Genomic DNA, 18,142 nt, shown 5'->3' with positions numbered 1-18,142 from the left:
TTGCAGGTGTTTGCAGTAGGGAAATACAGGATAGACGGATGATTTACTCGTCCTCGCTGATCTGCTCCGGCCGTGCCTGTAGCCATTGCGCATGCATCAGTTTCCAGAATCCGCTGTTACCAAGAGCATTATATACCTTGTTTTCCTCCAAGCCGCCTAGCTCAGTAACTAAACCGTCGAAGGGATATTCTCGCCTGACGGCTGGCAAATCGGGGACGAAGACATCCTTGCAGAGGAAGCCGAAGGTGACGAATGAGAGGGTAGCGATAGTAAACCACCGGAGAGCCTTCTTAGGCTCAACCACGGGAACGTCGGGTCCAACCATAGACAAGAGCTCCTCTTGCTCATGTAACTGGATGCAATCGCACGGTCATTGGGTATAATTCTAATCAAATGGTTGTCTTGCGTACCGGGTCGCCAAAGTTGCGCCTCATTTGGGGATCCCAGTTCCAGCCCTTCGCAGGTAAGCGCTGTCGGGAGATGTAGGGAGGGTTGTCGTAGCCTCCTAGCTGAGGGTCAACAGTCGGTTGAGAGTACTCCGTCGGAGTAGCATAGGTGCGCGCAGCGCGTAAGGCGCGCCCCGTCGGTGCAAGCGCGCGCCGTAACATGGAGGACGATGAGGAACGCGGTGAGGTCGGGGTCACCGTCGTCGGCGAGTGGGAAACGCCCTGGTGGCGTGGTAAATTAGCTATATTTACGTTAACCTAGCGAAATCACTTTTTCTGGAATGTGTGGCGGCGACTAATACCAACAGGTTCACCGCTCCGCTCAATTAGCCTCCGGACCCCGGGGCTACCCCGATGAGCCATCTCCTGCTCTCACAACGTCCATGACGGATCGCCTGGGCCAGGATGTCGCGGTGCAAGACGACTTGCTCAAGCAGGGTCGCAAGCGGAAGCGCGACGCGGGCGAGATCCCGTACCCTCTGGACTACAGCAGGAACCTGATCGACTAGTGCGTGTGGCGCGCCGCTGCGACATGGACGAGGACCTCACGCGATGCCTTTCAGCGATAACTTCGACTTCAGGTTCATGTACAAACTGACCGGCACGTTGACCATCCACGAATTCGAAGAGCCCCCCAAGCTTGTGCTCGACTTGGGTTGCGGGAGCGGCTTGTGGTGCATCAAGGCCGCGCAACAATGGCCGGTCAGTTTACTCAATTTGTTGCGTTCCGGTCTCAGTCCGTGACCTTATTCTTGGCATTATCCAGAACAGCCATCTGATCGGGCTCGACATGAAGGACATACAACCCAAGCTGGAAGAGCTGGAGAAGACCGCACATGCCGACGTTTTGCGACGCGTAAAGTGGGTGCATGCGAACATGTAGGTCCCGCCCCATCCTTCCCCATGTGTTTCCCGCCACACGTTCCGCTCACAGCGATTTTTCGCTGCTTCGCCAGGTTGGACCGGCTACCTTTCGCGCCGAATCATTTCGACATGATCCGATTCCAGGGTATCGGTCTTGGCGTCCCTGAAGACGAGGTGCGTGTACTTGACGAAGTTCATCTCCGAGGTTACACCCCTGCTGATGTCCTCACAGTGGCCGAGTATCTTGGAGGTGAGCTTGCCTGAACGCCATCCTATCGGTGTGGTATAGCTGACGCCTCCTTTTCAGGAAATTCACCGAATCTTAAAGCCAGGCGGCGTACTCGAGGTATCCCCATGCTCCCTCTCTTCTCACGTTCGGCCCTCACCATCCATGAGTGCAGATAATTGAAGAGGATTTAATATTCCCCACCGGCCCTTTACCCGCATCGGCGGTGGTACTGGACTCCCCGCAGCAACTGCAGCTCCCTACACCCCACAGGGAATCTAGCGGCAATTTATCGTACCGTACGGACGCCTCGACGTCCAACAATTCCCTTGGTCGCAGCTCCAGATCACAGTCAAACGCTAGCGCTAACCAGGGTTCCGCCGTATCGAATGGACACTCGACAGATCAACTCCCGCCGTACGATGATCGCAAGTCAAGCACAGTGGGCTCTCGACGCCCGCACCCCCAGGACCACCGGATGCTGAAGGCCACATGGGACGAACTCCTCGAAAGCCGCTTCATCGCCCCAAATCCGCTAACCATACTGCCACTGTATCTCTCCGCCACTTTCGTTGACATCCGATCGTTCCCGCTACTGCAAGTTCCGCTGCCACCCAACTCCAACACCCCGCACCTCTCGCTGCCGCAGAGCGCAAGCACATCCTCTAGGGACTCTATTGCAGTGCCCGGCACTTCTCGACCGTCGGCAGAGCTACGACCAATACATCCGATACAAGAGTCTAGCAAGTCGCTCATTCAACAGTGGGCCCCTATGATGCTCGCACGAACGGTGCAGATCATCGTCGAGTGCAAGGAAGTTCTTTGGGAGCAATATGAACGGTTATTCGCGGATGCTCCTCGAATCCTTGACGAGCACGATCAAGCGCAAACGCTGCAAGAAGAATTCGAGCTCTATTTTTCCAATTGGCGACAGTGCGTCTCCTATATCATTCAGATTATGTCAACTCTACGCTGACATCGCGTGCGCCGCAGCGATATGGAGGACCGCATTCAGCCGCGCCGGCTTCTCGAGCAGTTTAAATGGCCCGAGCCCCAGGTCGGCGGGGACCCAGGTTGGCGCGTGTGGAGGGAAAACCTTCCGCACACGGAGGGCTTCGAGCGCCAACCTGGTCAGGATATTTGTCGTCGCATGAGGTGCTTCGTCGGATGGAAAGCCGACAACCAACCACCAATGTGATGGGCGATCTTCTACAAATATAGCTTTCTCGTTTGGTTGCATGCTCCAGGGCACATATTCTACTACAAGTTCTACTTGGCGGACCTCCTTGCAAGCCCTTCCCCTCATCCCCTGTGTTCTCAACATCCGCATCTCCAATGGATCATGTCAGTGGCTTGGGTTATATATCATCTAGTTACAATCGTAGTGCTGCATATATTCGCATCTCTATAGAAGTAGTACTTCATGTAATTCAGACACTATTTATTGAACTCCATCCCGATTGCCAACGCTGGATTGACTTCGTTAGATCACAGTAAGGTGCGAGGTATATATCTAATCCGATGGGACCAGATCAACATAACATCATAGATTTGAAATCTTCAGTTGAAGTGCTGCCGTTCTCCTGTCCTCATCCCAATTCGTCGACTCGTCCCCTCATCACACCGTAAACACCATGTCCGCTGAAGGAGCAGCTCCCAAGGTCGAGGACAAGAAGCCCATCGCTGAGGCCGACATTACCAAGTACAAGGCAAGTTCCCCGAGTTCCGATGGCCAAACGCCCTACGGTCTACAGATCCACTATAGCTGACCGGGGCGCTACGTCCTGTCCATTCGTGCAACAGGGAGCCGCAGACATCGTGAACAATGTCGTCAAAAAATTGATCCCGCTCTGCGTGGAGGGCGCGAAAATCCTCGACATCTGCGTGGAGGGCGACAAATTGATTGAGGAGGGTTGCAGCGCCGTCTACAACAAATCGGTGAAGGGCGTCAAGGTCAGCAAAGGTACGCCGTTGATGATCGTGGGCAACCCCGGACTCTGCGTACAGATCTTTACGTATTATGACCGCCAGGCCTCGCGTTCCCCACCTGCGTCTCGGTCAACAACGCCGTCGCGCATTTTTCGCCCCTGGCGTACGTCGCACCGCGCCGTCCTAATGCTATCTCGACTGATCGGCATATCTTACAGCTCCGATCCGTTGTCTGAACAGACACTCGCGAAAGACGACGTTGTGAAGATTCACCTGGGTGCTCACATCGATGGATTCGCTGCCATCAGCGCGGAGACTCTAGTCGTTGGCGCTACGCCTGAAAACCCTGTCACCGGACGGAAGGCTGATGCGCTGAAAGCTGCATGGACCGCCGCCGAGGCCGCCATGCGGTTGATCAAGGTTGGAAACAAAAACTGGACGGTGACCGATGCTGTCGCCAAAGTCGCCTCTGCTTGGGATTGCAAGCCGGTAGAAGGTACGTTAGCGATAATTCCACTCCATTCCATTTGGTGGTGTCCCAAGTGTCCGATCGCTAATGCGGACTTGGTCGTAGGCATGCTCTCGTGTCAACAAACGCAAAACGTGATTGACGGCAAGAAGCGCATTATCCTGAACCCCACTGCGCAGCAAAAGCAGGAGTTTGAGACTGTTACGTTCGCGGAGGGCGAAGTGTACGGGATGGACATTCTCATCTCGACCGGGGAGGATGGCAAGGTGCGTTCTTCACAGTCCGATTCTATTATCTGGTACTAATCGCGTCGCAGGCTCGCATCGAAGAGTCTAGGACCACCGTGTATCAGCGGGACTCGACGGTCACTTACCAGTTGAAGATGAAGACTTCGCGTGCCGTATTCTCCGACGTGCAAAAGAAGGCCGGTGCCTTCCCCTTCAACATCCGCGCGCTGGAAGACGAGAAGCGGGCGCGTCTCGGTCTTCAGGAGGCCGTGCAGCACAGCTTAGTCAAGCCATACGAAGTCATGTTCGTACCGGGATTTTCCTGCCAGGGAATACCACCCTAACAACTTTGACTTGCTAGCTACACGCCTGCCGGAACTTTCGTGGCTGCCTTCCACTTCACTATCGCGCTCCTCGCCGGTGGACCTTCGCTACTCACCCACCCTCCAGTCTGGTACAAGCCGGAGCTGGTGAAGACCGAGAAGGAGCTGCAAGATGAGGAACTCAAGGAGCTCCTGACGAAGCCTCTTCGCGAGTCGAAGAAGGACAAGAAGAAGAAAGCTGCGGAGGGCGAGGCTAAATAAACGACAAAAATATGATCCAGGAACCTCAGGGCGCAACGACGGACGCTGAAGTCAATGAAATCGCAAATTGTACACCCGATGCTGCTGTAGGACTGCTGCGTTATATTTGTAGCATGCAGTGTAGCCCTATAGCTATATATCTACGGCTTTGGAGGGGGACCGCGCGCCGCCTCCTCACCGAACTCCCCTATTGTCCGTATGACCAGATCGACGTTCTCGAGGAACGCGTTCAACGTGAGACGTGCTAATCGGACCGTCAACGTGTTGAAAGTCCTACACCCCGATGCTAGATTAGATGGGATTTTTTTGGGGCGATCTCGAGGGGAAAAAACCAACGCCACGAGCTCGTTGTCCTCGACCGCTAAGGTTCGTTTTACTGCGTGCGGCTGCAGCTCCGCATCCACTTCGATGACCTGCTTGGCTATCCGCGCATGCTCGGGCGTAAGAAACGGAATTCTAGCCGAGCTTCATCTTCTAATCAGAAGTCATGAACACGAGACGGAGATATCTCATCTCACACTGTGTGCCACTCGGGTTCCGTCATGATGGTAGGAGCAAGACGAGGGACTGACCGCGAACGCGAATGGAAACAGATCGCAGAAAGATCGCAGGACGCAGACTGTATATTGTTGTGGCTTGGCTATACAGAGGCAACTATAGCACTGGAACAGCGCAGACTCCAGACCAAATATTTCAACTTTCAGATAATGGTAACAACAACGGGTGTGGTATCGCGAATCGAGTCGAGCATTGAAGACCAGATCCAAGGCTCCCAGCCGTTCCACCCTAATTGTCAAGTATGAACAAGGCCGAGTCTCGGACCGGCAACGGTGGTTGCGCAACAGCAATCAGCGGAGCGCACATCTGTGCGCGGAATAGGTAATAAAAGCGAGGAACAGCAGCAAAAAAACAACGGAACCCGAGACCGCCACCGTGTGCCAGCACACACCCCTATTCACACACAAAATGGGGCGATCTCGTTAAAGAAGGATAAAGAGAGGGTATATTCAGAGCGCGAAGACGAGCGCAGCGGCGATCACGCCGAAGGCCGCGACGGGGGTGCTGAGCTGGCGCATCGAGAGCGCACCGGAGGAGAGCGGGTCAGAACCGCTGTTGCCAACGGCACCGGCGACGGCGAGGGAGGTGGTGGCCGCTGCCGCGGTCGAGGCGACAGCGTGGGTGGGCTGGGCGCCAACGACGAGACTGGCAAAACGGGAGTGTTCAATTTCACCCTAGAGTACAGCTGCATTATCTGGCGACTCACGTGGTGCGCGCACTGTCGGACGAGGCGGTAGAGGAGCTCGCGACGGATGCAGAGCCCGAGGCCGACGAGGCAACAGCGAGGCAGGACGCGTCGTCGCTGGCGCCAATGGTAATCTGAAACCGAATGAGTACGCCGAACACGCATTCTCCGAATGCGAAAAACATACCTCGCCCGACCAAGCCTCATCCTCGTTGTCGTCCTCGAGGGAGAGCATGACTTTCGTGCCGGCGGCAAAGTTAATGTTCTTCCAGGTCATGGAAGCACCGCTGTGGTCTCCGAGGTCGGCGCTGCAAGACCACGTCAGAATCCGCGCCTGGCGGGGACAAAAAAATTGAACGCACAGAATGTCGCCGCAAGGGTCCTCCTGGAGGGTGCGCAGCGCGTCAGTCTCACGCGACCACACAAGATCCGAATGAACGACTCACAGCAGGAACAACGACCAAGTTGTAGGGTCCCTTGCCATCGGACCAGGTGATCTGGGCGCTACCGCACTACGAGAAGCGCGTGTCAACAACCAACTATTCCTCCCGTCGCGGAAAACGTGGGACCGACCTGGTTGAGCTGAGGGGTGCTAACGGTGAACTCCGCAGAGACGGCAGAGACAGCGAGCGTGAAAACGAGAGCGGCGGTGGAAACGAGTGTGGTGTACATCTTCGACGGAGAGACGGTGGGGGTGGATGAGAGGAAGAGGGAGGGAGCCGGGGCAGGTACAGTCGTCGAGGACGGAGGTGAAAGAAGAGACTGGAAACCGGGACGGGGTTGTGAGACCGTAAAGGGCCGTCTCGCTTATTCGGACTCCGCCACGCCCACGCCGCCTTTATATGGCAACAATGATAATGATCATCAAGTCAATCACGCGTAGGGTCGCCAAGCGGCGACCGGCCTGTCGTCGACAGCGCGCACAACAATGCATTATTGCCAGGTTCATGTTAGGGTAAGCACAAAGCATCAAAGTCGACAACAAGCACGATAATCGTCCGGCAGCGTCGAGGAGCAGCACACTATAACTTGCTCTTGCCCTTGAAGCTCGCGAGGTTGGTGCGCTTGGTGATCCTGATCGGTACCTAGTCAACGCGAATGCCGGGCTGCGAGACGGCTGAGCTCACCCGGAATGCACGACCGGCGAGGGAGCGATCTGAGCGTCCGGACGGCTGTCAACAGGCTCGTAGTCGCGCTTGCCGGAACCGAGGTACACCTTTACGTCGTGTTAGGGTTCGATTAACCTTCAAATGGATGACGGGCGTACCTGGCGCGGTCGCCATATCTTCACCCCGCCTTCTTGCAGCATCATCTGTGAATACACGCGACTTTGGTCAGGACGTCCCAAGGTCGTTCATCTCCGAGACAACGCGCACCTGTCGCCAGTGCGCGATCCATCCCACCACGCGCGGGACGACGAAAAGCACTGGGAAGAAGTCGAGCGGGAAACCTAGCATTCATATGAGCGTGTATGTTGGGAATTATCACAGGTACCACAAACCCATTGCACGGTAGATCAGGCCGCTCCAGAAGTCCACGTTCGGTGCGAGCTTCCTCTTGATAAAGAATTCATCTTTCATGGCTGCGTCATGTAATGCCATCGCAGTCTCCAGGAGCTCATCTTTCCCCGTGCTGGCAAGTTCGCTTGAGTACAGTCATCCACCCACAAGCAGAGACGGGGAAAGTACTGACACCTTGAAGACTTCGTCCGCCGTCCGACGCACGATGAAAGACCTGGGGTCGGACTACACGCACATCAACGACAGTTACAACGCGTGCAGTTCGGTAGGCTTCTTACCGTCTTATATACTCTAAAAGAAGAGAATGACCATTAATGAAACACGGGTAGCCTGATAATAACCAAAAAAAGCATTACCGATGACCAAACCCTGACAACACCTTCTCCCTCCTCTTGACCGCCTCAATGAACGCGGGTACGTTCTCAGGCTTGCCGATGGAGATCAACATGCGAATGACGGCTTCATTGGCGCCACCGTGTAGTGGGCCATAAAGCGAAGCACAACCGGCAGCAATGGCAGAGTATGGGTCGACAAGAGAGGAACCCGTCTGAAGGACAGTTGTACCTGGCAGACAGAAAGCAGCGTAATCTCAGCAACACCGTGGGGGGATACTCGGAGAACCAGTGTAAGGGGTCGGAGATGAACTGACATGAGGCGTTCAACTCGTGGTCAGCGTGGAGGATGAACAAAATGTCGAGCGCCTTCTCGAGGACTGGATTCGGGACGTAGTTCTCTTCGCCTAGGTGATCCATTTGGTACAGAAAGCTTGAACACAATGAGACATGACAGGTACAAACGCGGCTTGTTGCGACTCACGCGCCGGTATAACTGAATCCTGTAGGAGGGGTCACAAAGTCCCGGCCCTGACGAACACGATATGCCATCCTACGCAGAACGTGAGCTGCGCACACAAAAGATACAAATCATGGGCATGACGTACGCAGCGAATGTAGTGGCTTTGCCAATCAGCCTATAGATCTGCTTGTCCATATTGGAAATTGATGCTGGGTCCCGCTTCGTGAACAAGGTTTGTCCTGTAGACGATGTTGACGTTAGCTAGGACGTCGATGCGATGAACTATGTGCCCCTCGCCTTGTAGGGATGGATTAGCTTCGCTGTAGTATGAGCCGAGGTACGAGAACGCAGACGTCAAGATTGCCATTGGATGCGCATCATATCTGGCAACGAGATAATCGGTAACGCTGCATGCTCTGGCGGAAGCGGAAGCCGCACCGGAAGGAACGGAAGAAGTCCTCCGCGTCCGAGTGAGCACCGCTGTGATGCATCACCTCGGTTTCGAAGGTATGAAGTTGTCTCTTGCTGGGCAAAGAACCATAGATGAGGAGATATGCCGTCTCGAGGAAGCTGGAGTGGAGCGCAAGTTGTTCGATTGGGTATCCGCTGGGAGCAAACGCGCTTCAGCGTCTCTGCGCGCATACTCATGTCTTCGGGGTGCATACCGGTATCGAAGTACTGCTCGCGAAAGCTCAGTAACAATCGCCTGGTTTTTGAGTGTATTCCACATACCGCCGGCGTCTCCGTCAATATACGTGATCTCGCTCTGGATCACAGCAGTGTTCATGAATCCCTTGTCCAGCACCCGAAGACCCTTCTCTGTATCATTCTCATCGCGCTCGCCCTCCTTCTTGGGCGCCGACATCGACTTGAAGGCCGAAGCCGACACCGTGTTGTTCACGATCCTACAACCACACCATTACCGCCAGTTCCTCGACATACCATGGCCATGCTCGATGAGACAAGACTGAAACTTACGGGACATTGTACGTTTTGCCTGTGCGGTTATCGCGCACAGTGAGGCTCTCGCTCTCCGGTTGCTTGCCCATCGTCACGATTGGCCAAAGGATATCAAGACGCAACAGTTCCTGTGCAAAGGTGGTATGCGGAGGCTAAAGACGAAGTGCTCTGGGGTATACAAATTAGGATCCGAGCGCAAGCCACCGGATTCTCGCAGAGGCCGGTTGACATCATCGTGAGCGGTAATCACATGCGGTTGGGGCTGGCGAATCACATCGGGCTCGTTCGCCTTCTCTGCATCTGTACTCAACCATCTCGAGCTCTAGCCGGATCAGGGATGGTTGCGTTGCGAAAATATATTTAGAACGAACGTCCTTCACAACCTCCTGTTTTGCTCTGTGTAAGATTTCCATTTTGAACATAGGTTGATCCTGGGCCCACAGATGCATTTAATCGTGCACATGGACGGGAGTACAGATGGACAGAAGTAGTGCGCGAAACGCAGGAACCTTCGTCAAGTCGGATTCCTGTGGCTGTAACAACGCGGCAGGGTATCAGTCTGAAGTTCCTCCAACGGCTTCGGCGCTAGATGATACAAATGCAAGCATACAGTCGAAGGCGAATACACACGCGCCTACGTCCCTAGTCACAAGCGATGTTAATCAAAGACCCGAATCCACCTTGCCATGGAACATGGCGTGAAATATGGGATAATTACTACTCCCGCTCTTCTATATTTCATTACCACATATCAGAATGCATCTTTCTGGACGTGCAGCTGGTGCTTACATCGATGACCGCAAACCAGACTTCCGTGAAAGCGCCACGAACGTCAGGTTGAAAGAGCGCCTCCCACCACAGCTTTGCTATGGCAGGTGGGGGATTGCCGAACGCGCCGCATCCGAAAGCACCGAGGACAAGATGCGTGATCCCCTGAGCTTTGGCGATGCGCAGCTGCCAACGAAAAGGCCGTCAGTAAACGTGCCTCACTGATCGAACACCAAGAGCACCCACTATTTGAGCCATCTTGACCCTCGTGCGCTGAACGTCTGCCACATACTTGAACTCTTGACCGGTGCGATCTAGAGGGGGGTTCTGCACCGCCGCTGCGGTGATGACCGCGACGTCAAACCGCTGGTGATCCGGCCACACGTTATAGTGCGCCGCGCCCTCGTCCCTGAACACGCGAACGCCCGGCGTCCAGATGGCGGATACGTGCTTCGGAAACGGGTACATCTTGCCCAGCGTTCCCTGCGTCTGCGTAAGGTGCAGGAAGAGCGTGCTGCGGCGACACATGGCCTCCTCCTGCGCGCCAGCGCCGGTGAGGAACCCGCCGCCGGGCTGCTTGTGATTCGCCATGTTGAGCACCGCAACCTTGTCGCTCCCGTGAGCGCGCACGAGTGCCTTGGCGCAGGTGAGCGTGTCCTGCTGTGCGACGTAGAATCGGGTCGCGTGCTTGAGCTTCACGGGCTCGGTGGTGGGCAGTAGGGTAGGGTAGTATGCGGCGCGGTGGAAGGGTATCGCGAGAGAGGGTATAAGTTCGGGAAAGTGGTGGGTGATGTTTTCATGGGCGACCTTGATGCGCGCTGCAACTCTGTCGGCGTGGCTCAGCATGTAGAGAGACACGTTGAGGTATTTGGGTGGTGTACTTGGCGATCTTCGCTGCCCGTATTGGCTTTATAGCGCGACCATCATCGGATACACAGCTTCGATAGCCCTATGACTCCGATGGCAGATATAGGCACCGACTTAGATAGATAAAACCACAAGCAACGTCTGCAGGCCAACAATGAGAGCAGGACAACTTCGAAGCATGCGAAGAGTCTAGATGTTTACTTTTCAACCTTGAGTACAACCTTACAGGCGGATAATGCAGAGAGAAATTGGAGTACGAGTGACTAACATCAGTTTCTTATTATCGAACACAAGATCCTTCCGAGCCCTGTTTCGATGTATCACGGCCACACGACGCTTTGTCCAAGCGCACCAAGAACTCGGACTGTCGAACAACCAGTGGCAAGGCCCGTACCCCGACGACTGAAAGCACACCCGAAGATGACCGGTACCAAAGACACTGTAGAGAGATAGATCCCAGAAAAGGCTGAGGTTGAGACCACTCATTGATGTCCCGAATATACCCGTTCCAGGCCATCGCTACGGCACAGTAGTGGGGAAAGAGGCCTTTCATAATATACAGTCAAGTACTTATATTATGAAGTAGAATACGTCACCTGACTGAACAGCCAAAAGCAGCGCGTACGCGTCCCTCCTCGGACGCGTTCCATCTCGCCCCATCGCATCATGTCCTCCGACGCATCCACATCCAAAGCAAAGACAGACGCTGCCGCGCTAGAGGAATCCAACAAAGAACAGAATGCCCCGCCCACTCTCGGCGTATTGGAAGAGGACGACGAGTTTGAGGAGTTCCCTGTACAAGGTCGGCCCCTCCCCATAACTCAGCTGCAAGTCCATCGCCATATTGATCACCGCCTAATCGATAGACTGGGACGACTCGGAGACAGATTTGAAGCACCTTGGCGGTGCCGCTCCAGGTGCCGCGCAGTCGGGCGGCAACAAGCTCTGGGAGGACAACTGGGACGACGACGACATCGAGGACGAGTTCAGCATGCAGCTACGGTACGTTGTCGGACCCGCACGCACGCTTACAAAGAGAGCCTCAACAAACCTTTCTCCTCAGCAACGAACTGGCGAAAACTGGGAAGGGCGGAGATGCGATGCAGACATAACGAATCGAACCACGTTTCCGTTCGTATCTCTGTCGCAAGCTGTACTCTTTTTGCCCTGGAAAGCACGTCGTATTCTCCTCTGCCTGAATTCCTTCTTTCCTATCAGAAACCTGTCGCATTCGACCAAATGGTTAATGTAGCTGCAGTCCCAACGGTCCTCGTGTTCCACCAGCGCTCGTCAAGGTGGATCATGGAAGCGCTGAACGGCTATTTTAAGGCTCTCCTTCCTGAAATTCCGTGTAGAATCATCGCACGATGCAGGAACCGCCCAGACGTTCGTAAGATGACGAGCATACGTCGCTATATTGCTCGAGCGCACAGCATGAAATTATAACACAACACCGATCTACCATCCGTAGCAAGAAAGACGTGACCGTCATTACAACATTACTTAAATAATCAGTTTTTTTTGACGCCTGGGTATGCGTGCGGACGCCCCCGCTCGCTCAAACCGCCTTCTCCGACACCTTCTCCGGCGCCGCCTTCTCGTCCACGATCGACGGCGCGTCGGACTGGGGCGCGAGCGAGTCGGACGAGCCGCCGAGACCCATGAGCGAGGTGTCGTACCCGTGCGCCTCGAGGTACTCGCGGAACGCGATGTCCTCGGCAACCATGCCGTCGTGCGTGAGCGGCTTGATGAGGAAGAACACGACGAGGGCGGAGAAGATCGCGAGGCCGGAGCCGACCCAGAAGGGGCCGGTATTGCCGCGCGCGGTGCCCGAGCCGCCGAAGGCCTTGATCATGGGGGGGAACACTGCCAAGATGAAGGTGAGTGAGTGAAGGGCGGAGGAGAGGAGTGGCTGCAAAGGATAGAAGGAAACGTACCCCACGTCCCGACGAACGCGCCGATCTTGCCCACGGCAGCGGCGAAGCCATAGTATTGGCCACGGACGGCGGTCGGGCCCGACTTCGCCGCGAGCATGCCGAGGCAGTTACCGGGGCCGACCTCGCCGAAGGAGAGGAAGATGCCGTAGACGACGGCGAAGGCGGCGATGTGCTTGGTGAGCGCTTGGTAGGCGCCGCTCATGATGAAGCCGATGATGGCCTGCATGATGAGCCCGAAGATCATCGTGTTCTTCGGGCCCAGGTAGTCAACGAGGAACGCGCCGCCGACGGTGCCCGGAATGTAGAACAAGCTGACAAAGAAGATGCGTGAGGGGAGAGAGAAGGAAGAGACTAACGAGAGGATACGTACTTGATGACGACAGACCAACCGAAGACGACGCTGAGCCGGGAGTCGCCGCCGGTAATGTTGTCGGTGATGGTGGACGAGTAGAGGCCAAAGGGGTAGACGATAAAGTCGTACAGGAACCAGGAGATGCAGACGCCGAGAAGGCCCTTCCAGTAGCGCTTGAGGATGAGGAAGTACGGGATGCGACCGCGCGTGATCGAGCTCTCCTTGTAGCGCGTGGGCTCCTCCATCCGCAGACGCCTGTTCCATACACAATCCAGTTCAGATCTCCCGACACATATATGCACTTATGCACGCAGGAAGCACGTACCACACGAACACCGCAAGCGCTGGGATGACGCCGAGCCCGAGCGAGAGCCTCCACACCGCGCGGAGGTGGTTGTCGCCGAAGATCCACCAGAGCACGAGCGGGACGAAGGCGCCGACGACGAAACCAACGTCGATCATCGTGTTCGTCGCGAGCGCGAACCAGCGGTGCTGCGCGTTCTTCGCGATCCCGGGTTCCTCGCTCTGTTCGCTCGCCGCGACGGACCCGCAAGGGTACTCCGCGCCGACGCCGATACCGAGGAAGAAACGACAGACAGCGAGCATGGCGACTAGCCCGTGCAAATTGGTGCCGCTCGAGCCGGCGGAGAGCGCGGAGAAGAAGGCGACGATGCCCGTCGCGGTCATCTGAAACACAGAGGCGGAGAAAGCATTTCGTTGAGCGTACGTACGCTGGATTACGAGGAGGCAGAGGGGACGTACCATGCCAAATTTACGGCCCATCTTGTCGGAAAGGTAGCCAAAGGTGAGCATGCCGACGACCGTGCCCGCGAACGTGAGGGACGACAACACGGTCGGGAAGGAGTGCGCGTTGACCCTGTCCGCGCCATAGGTTCGCCTCATGCCTAGCACAGGTGCAGTTCAGAGAAGCCCATGCATTTAGAAGGGTCCTTGAACGGGTTACTCACAAGTGGTGACTATCCCGCCACAACAATTCATCCCGTGAGCTCACTGCACGTCGGAGAAGCTCGAAAACGCTTGGCTACTCACCGCTCCCGATGATGTTGTTCGCGTACCCGTCCGAGAACAGCGCGGTCCCGCACGCGAAGATGAGCGAGACCTGCGACAGCGGCTTGTTCAGCTTGAACATCGACATCTTTGCAGCACAAGGACTGGTCCTGGTCAAGGTCCGATGGTCGTTGCGCGTCGTATACGAGCAAGAGGGAAAGACACCGATGCAGACGGAAACAGAACGCAGGTGGGTCTTTCTGCCCTCCCCCCTTCCCGTTCTTATCTCGCTCGGTGGGAGCGCCTCTCCCAAAATCAAAAAATGATGGCAGTGCGCGGACCAAAACGATACAGAGAACGCGCACGTGCGTCCATACTTTGCTCCTCCCTTGGCTCCGGACTCCGAGCCGGCTGGAACGGGCAGACAAGCTACATACAAGACATCATGCTGTACGGCGAAGCGCCGTCTATATTGAACTCTACGCAGGAATAGCCAGCTCTCCGGATAATGCTACCTCATCCGTTCTCGCAGCTCGAGAGCCTCGGAACTAACGTAGGTCCGGCTCGCACCTTCAGGCACGCGCGGGTGTCCAAGCCTTCTCAGCTTCTACCTGCGATTACACCAATAGTACACAAACGTACACATACGCAGTACGATGCATTGCTAGTATGTGCGCTTTGACCTGGTCCTTGCTCTCCAATCGAACTTCGGCGTATCGTACATACCTTCCCGGATCTACAACCCAATCATATTGATCAACGATCAGTCAAAATGCGAATCAACAGATATCAACAGTCAGATTGCCATGTGCATACGCCATCCGCGCAGTCCCGTCGTCGGCCATCTTTGTCGCATGTGCGTGCGGCAGCGCAGGTAGACACTGAAAAAAAAAATCAGAATCGCCAGCTGTTCAACTGTATATACAAGACGAAAATCCGCCATGTCGAGCCCGGTGCCGTCGAGCGCGGCGTTGGCGGCGCTGTTCGTGTTCGGCGCTGTGGGGCGCGGTGTCGTGGGGGCGCTGTTCAGCGCGGTGGCCACGGCGCTGTTGAGCGGGGGGGCGGCGCTGTTAAGCATGGCCACGGTGCTGTTGAGCGCGGCGGCGGCGCTGTTGAGCGCAGTGTTCGGCGCTGTGGAGCGCGCGAGCGGCCCGGCTGACTCTGTACTTACCGTGGGATCACGCCTGTGACTGTGGGTATTTTGCCACGCGGGCTGCGGTAATTCCTCAGCGGAAGCGTGGAGGTGCGCGGAACAAAACAATCATTCCGCCCCCCATACTGCTCCATACTGGTCCTATTGTGTCGGCCAGATAACCGTATGCGCGCGCCCGCAGTTTCACTCTGATCTTTGTTCTCGACCTGCTCTCGACCGCCAAAAGATAGCGGGCGCGGGTATCCCGTTTCGAGCAAGCCAAAAGGTACTGTACACTGCATGCGCTATCCGGGCCCCGCCTCGGAGGCGCGTACCCCCCGTCCCGGGGCGGAAGAGAACGAAAGAGGGCGAATGTGCAAGGGAGCCCAGTGACACACCGACCTTACACACTTCCGTGCCTTGGCTACTTTGGGGCGATGTTCTTCCGTACCCCTATTGCTCTTTGCACGATCGACCGCAATGCGGCATGAGCGTCTGTAAGGAGTTTAGCGCTGCTGTGGTGTGGATAAGGAAGCTAATCCTCTCCGCGAAGTTCCCATGCATTTGCAGATGCCGAGTGCGGATAGTACGACGACAACCCCAGTGTCATAAGGGGTCAATGACGGACTGCCCGGGAACAGTGCATGTTTCGCCAACGAATACCGCCTCGCATCCGGTTCCCCACTCCTCCTCGTCCTCCGGCATCCACCGTCGAAAGCACGCGACGTGACCGCCGATCTCTCCGATTCCGCCACTGCATCGCCATGATCACTGCTCCCGCTGGCCCGCCGCAGAAGGACGCCCTCCACCGACGTTTCCTTTCCGGTCCGCTTTGCGTCCGTTTATGTGCATTCCCGCACGCGCCACAACAATCGATCTGCACCACATATCGAAGCCCCCGGCAGCATGGTTTAGGTCCCTTGGAAAAGCTGTGCCAGACCGAGATGCGTCGAGCGGATGTTGCCTTTGTGAGCATCGTCTCGGGGATGACAGTCTTCCATCCGCGCGAAAGCTGGACAGATACTCCGCCGGACTTTGTTTGGACCCGAATTTTGGCGATCGCGCAAGGGTGTCCGGATGGGCAGGCACGGACGGCACATTACTCTTTGGGATCTGCTTATCGAACGCTCGCTCTGCGTCGCGGCGTGGGGTAGTCCAGCCCTCACAAACTCGTCCGAGCGACCCCAGAGCGGTTGGCCTGGAAAAGGAGTGAGGCCCCAATTCCTCATACCGCTTTCTTGTCACACAGTGTTTGTGACATACCAATCGTATCCGACGGAGGCCCCAATTCCGCGTTCCGCTTTCTTGTCATACAGCGATCGGGACATACGAATCGTATCCGACGGTCCCTCCAATTCCTCATTCCGCGTTCTTGTCACACAGATATCGTGACATGCCAATCGTATCCGACGGTCGCTCCAATTCGCGCATTCCAGCCGAACCCCTAGCCTTTGTCTGTACTTAAGTCTGAATATGTCCTACGATTGGATTCACATTATTCCCCCTCAAGCCGAAACACATCATGTCCGTTCCTCTAGCCTTCATCCACTCTCTCCCTGCGCCTCCGTCCGGTATCTCCCTCGGAGACCAACTCGCCGAACTCGTCACCGACGCCGGACGCGTCGAGACCTTCCTCGACTGCCTACCGTCCACATCTCAGCCTGCGCTATGGTATCCCGACCCCCAGCGACCCCCTCTCACCCACGCCGACCTCCGCGAGTTCGTCTCGCACTTCGCGCTCCCCGTCTCCGACCCTTCGAAGCGCCTGGGCCCCAACGACCGCGTGATGATCGCGCTCCCCACCGGGTGCGAGAACGCCGTCGCCCTCATCGCTCTGGCGACATATCACACCTGCGCGCCCGTTAACGCCAGCTGCACGGCTGCCGAGCTTCGGGAAGACGCAGAACGACTGGGTGTCCGCGCCGTGGTGACCACGCGCGATGCGGCCGAGCGTCTCGAGCTGCGCGAGCTGCGCGAGCACCTCGGGTGCGAAATCATCTACGTCGAACACCATCTCGGGGGGCCGGTGGGCCTCTTCGATATGGTCGTCGACAACGCGGATGGCTCGTTCGGCGTGACGTTACCGCCCTCCAAGCCGCACGGCCTCTACGATCAGTCTCTGGTCCTTCATACCTCTGGAACGAGCGGAAAGAAGAAGGTCGTCCCGTGAGTCGTTATTTGCATTGTCATTGTCTATTTTCTCAACGTTTTTCAGTTATGCGCTCCGATCAATCATTATCGGCACGTTGGCCGTCGTCAAGTCCTGGGACCTGCGCGAGTCCGACGTCAACATGAACATGATGCCTCTTTTCCACGTTGGCGGTATCGTCCGGAATCTCTTCGCGCCTATGATGTCAGGAGGCAGCGCGATCATCGCCTCCGGGTTCGACGCCAACGCCTTCTGGGAACTTGCGACTGGTCTTGGAGCGACATGGTAAGAGCGTCGTATCTTTGACCTTCGAAAATTGCTGATGTTGTACAGGTATTACGCGGCGCCCACGATGCACCACGCCATCCTGTCCGCGCAACCTTCCGATATCGTCCCCTCGAAAGACACGCGGATTCGCATGATCTGCAATGCTGCGGGCGGGCTTCTCCCCGCGCTCGCTATACAGCTCAAGGAAACGTTCAACGGCGCTGTCGTTCTTCCATCATACGGAATGACGGGTACGCCAGTTTATTTATTTTTGTTTTGTAACGTCCTCTAATCCCCGCGTGCAGAATGCATGCCCATCGCGTCCCCGCCAACGACGTACCAGCTCGATCGTCCAGGGTGCTCCGGCATCGCATGTGGACCTTACATGTCCATACGTGA

The 18,142-nt window shown here is 56.2% G+C and overlaps 9 protein-coding genes across 9 annotated transcripts in view; 4 read left to right on the top strand and 5 right to left on the bottom strand.

Annotated features, from left to right (window-relative positions):
• Positions 1-43: 43 nt before the first annotated feature.
• PUNSTDRAFT_113146 (uncharacterized protein) lies at positions 44-608 on the bottom strand (the record flags this gene model as incomplete). The annotated part of the gene is made up of 3 exons (XM_007382984.1): positions 44-76; positions 137-352; positions 411-608. 3 exons carry the CDS (start codon positions 606-608, stop codon positions 44-46), a joined length of 447 nt encoding a protein of 148 aa, XP_007383046.1.
• Positions 609-744: 136 nt separating this feature from the next.
• On the top strand, positions 745-2,976 carry PUNSTDRAFT_101692 (S-adenosyl-L-methionine-dependent methyltransferase). Its single transcript, XM_007382983.1, has 8 exons — positions 745-954; positions 1,010-1,148; positions 1,213-1,325; positions 1,403-1,484; positions 1,543-1,560; positions 1,618-1,656; positions 1,712-2,469; positions 2,530-2,976. Exons 1-8 carry the CDS (start codon positions 830-832, stop codon positions 2,732-2,734), a joined length of 1,479 nt encoding a protein of 492 aa, XP_007383045.1. The 5' UTR covers positions 745-829; the 3' UTR covers positions 2,735-2,976.
• Positions 2,977-3,118: 142 nt separating this feature from the next.
• Positions 3,119-4,932, top strand: PUNSTDRAFT_101689 (proliferation-associated protein 1). The gene is made up of 7 exons (XM_007382982.1): positions 3,119-3,245; positions 3,340-3,499; positions 3,568-3,628; positions 3,684-3,961; positions 4,040-4,200; positions 4,251-4,465; positions 4,523-4,932. Exons 1-7 carry the CDS (start codon positions 3,171-3,173, stop codon positions 4,743-4,745), a joined length of 1,173 nt encoding a protein of 390 aa, XP_007383044.1. The 5' UTR covers positions 3,119-3,170; the 3' UTR covers positions 4,746-4,932.
• A 419-nt stretch (positions 4,933-5,351) lies between these two features.
• On the bottom strand, positions 5,352-6,728 carry PUNSTDRAFT_125835 (uncharacterized protein). The gene is made up of 6 exons (XM_007382981.1): positions 6,562-6,728; positions 6,435-6,500; positions 6,351-6,373; positions 6,176-6,296; positions 6,010-6,122; positions 5,352-5,948 (listed from the first exon to the last, which is right to left on the bottom strand). The coding sequence occupies exons 1-6, from the start codon at positions 6,658-6,660 to the stop codon at positions 5,753-5,755; spliced, it is 618 nt and encodes a 205-aa protein (XP_007383043.1). The 5' UTR covers positions 6,661-6,728; the 3' UTR covers positions 5,352-5,752.
• A 178-nt stretch (positions 6,729-6,906) lies between these two features.
• On the bottom strand, positions 6,907-9,420 carry PUNSTDRAFT_143212 (peroxysomal citrate synthase). The gene is made up of 16 exons (XM_007382980.1): positions 9,282-9,420; positions 9,036-9,208; positions 8,969-8,981; positions 8,742-8,909; positions 8,601-8,686; positions 8,449-8,542; positions 8,325-8,393; positions 8,158-8,273; positions 7,865-8,072; positions 7,787-7,799; positions 7,681-7,733; positions 7,490-7,620; positions 7,365-7,438; positions 7,256-7,300; positions 7,116-7,204; positions 6,907-7,062 (listed from the first exon to the last, which is right to left on the bottom strand). The coding sequence occupies exons 1-16, from the start codon at positions 9,350-9,352 to the stop codon at positions 7,011-7,013; spliced, it is 1,455 nt and encodes a 484-aa protein (XP_007383042.1). The 5' UTR covers positions 9,353-9,420; the 3' UTR covers positions 6,907-7,010.
• Positions 9,421-9,835: 415 nt separating this feature from the next.
• On the bottom strand, positions 9,836-10,709 carry PUNSTDRAFT_86234 (uncharacterized protein). The gene is made up of 3 exons (XM_007382979.1): positions 10,278-10,709; positions 10,053-10,217; positions 9,836-9,994 (listed from the first exon to the last, which is right to left on the bottom strand). Exons 1-3 carry the CDS (start codon positions 10,620-10,622, stop codon positions 9,926-9,928), a joined length of 579 nt encoding a protein of 192 aa, XP_007383041.1. The 5' UTR covers positions 10,623-10,709; the 3' UTR covers positions 9,836-9,925.
• An 855-nt stretch (positions 10,710-11,564) lies between these two features.
• Positions 11,565-12,167, top strand: PUNSTDRAFT_86232 (uncharacterized protein; the record flags this gene model as incomplete). Its single annotated transcript, XM_007382978.1, has 3 exons — positions 11,565-11,700; positions 11,765-11,900; positions 11,962-12,167. 3 exons carry the CDS (start codon positions 11,565-11,567, stop codon positions 12,008-12,010), a joined length of 321 nt encoding a protein of 106 aa, XP_007383040.1. The 3' UTR covers positions 12,011-12,167.
• Positions 12,168-12,290: 123 nt separating this feature from the next.
• PUNSTDRAFT_101678 (MFS general substrate transporter) lies at positions 12,291-14,459 on the bottom strand. The gene is made up of 7 exons (XM_007382977.1): positions 14,238-14,459; positions 14,156-14,164; positions 13,950-14,092; positions 13,513-13,874; positions 13,206-13,442; positions 12,836-13,146; positions 12,291-12,764 (listed from the first exon to the last, which is right to left on the bottom strand). Exons 1-7 carry the CDS (start codon positions 14,341-14,343, stop codon positions 12,457-12,459), a joined length of 1,476 nt encoding a protein of 491 aa, XP_007383039.1. The 5' UTR covers positions 14,344-14,459; the 3' UTR covers positions 12,291-12,456.
• A 2,390-nt stretch (positions 14,460-16,849) lies between these two features.
• The window catches only part of PUNSTDRAFT_113141 (acetyl-CoA synthetase-like protein), a gene marked incomplete at both ends in the record, with an annotated part of 5,807 nt that continues 4,514 nt past the window's right edge, over positions 16,850-18,142 (top strand). The window contains 3 exons of the mRNA XM_007382976.1: positions 16,850-17,493; positions 17,543-17,761; positions 17,810-17,994. Of these exons, the coding sequence (XP_007383038.1) occupies positions 16,850-17,493; positions 17,543-17,761; positions 17,810-17,994 (1,048 nt within the window). The remainder of the gene's footprint in view (positions 17,494-17,542; positions 17,762-17,809; positions 17,995-18,142) is intronic.

Source organism: Punctularia strigosozonata (assembly GCF_000264995.1).
Source record: "Punctularia strigosozonata HHB-11173 SS5 unplaced genomic scaffold PUNSTscaffold_5, whole genome shotgun sequence".
NCBI lineage: Eukaryota > Fungi > Basidiomycota > Agaricomycetes > Corticiales > Punctulariaceae > Punctularia > Punctularia strigosozonata.
The sequence above is the reverse complement of the archived record's forward strand: the minus strand, read 5'-3'. Positions and strand labels throughout refer to the sequence as shown.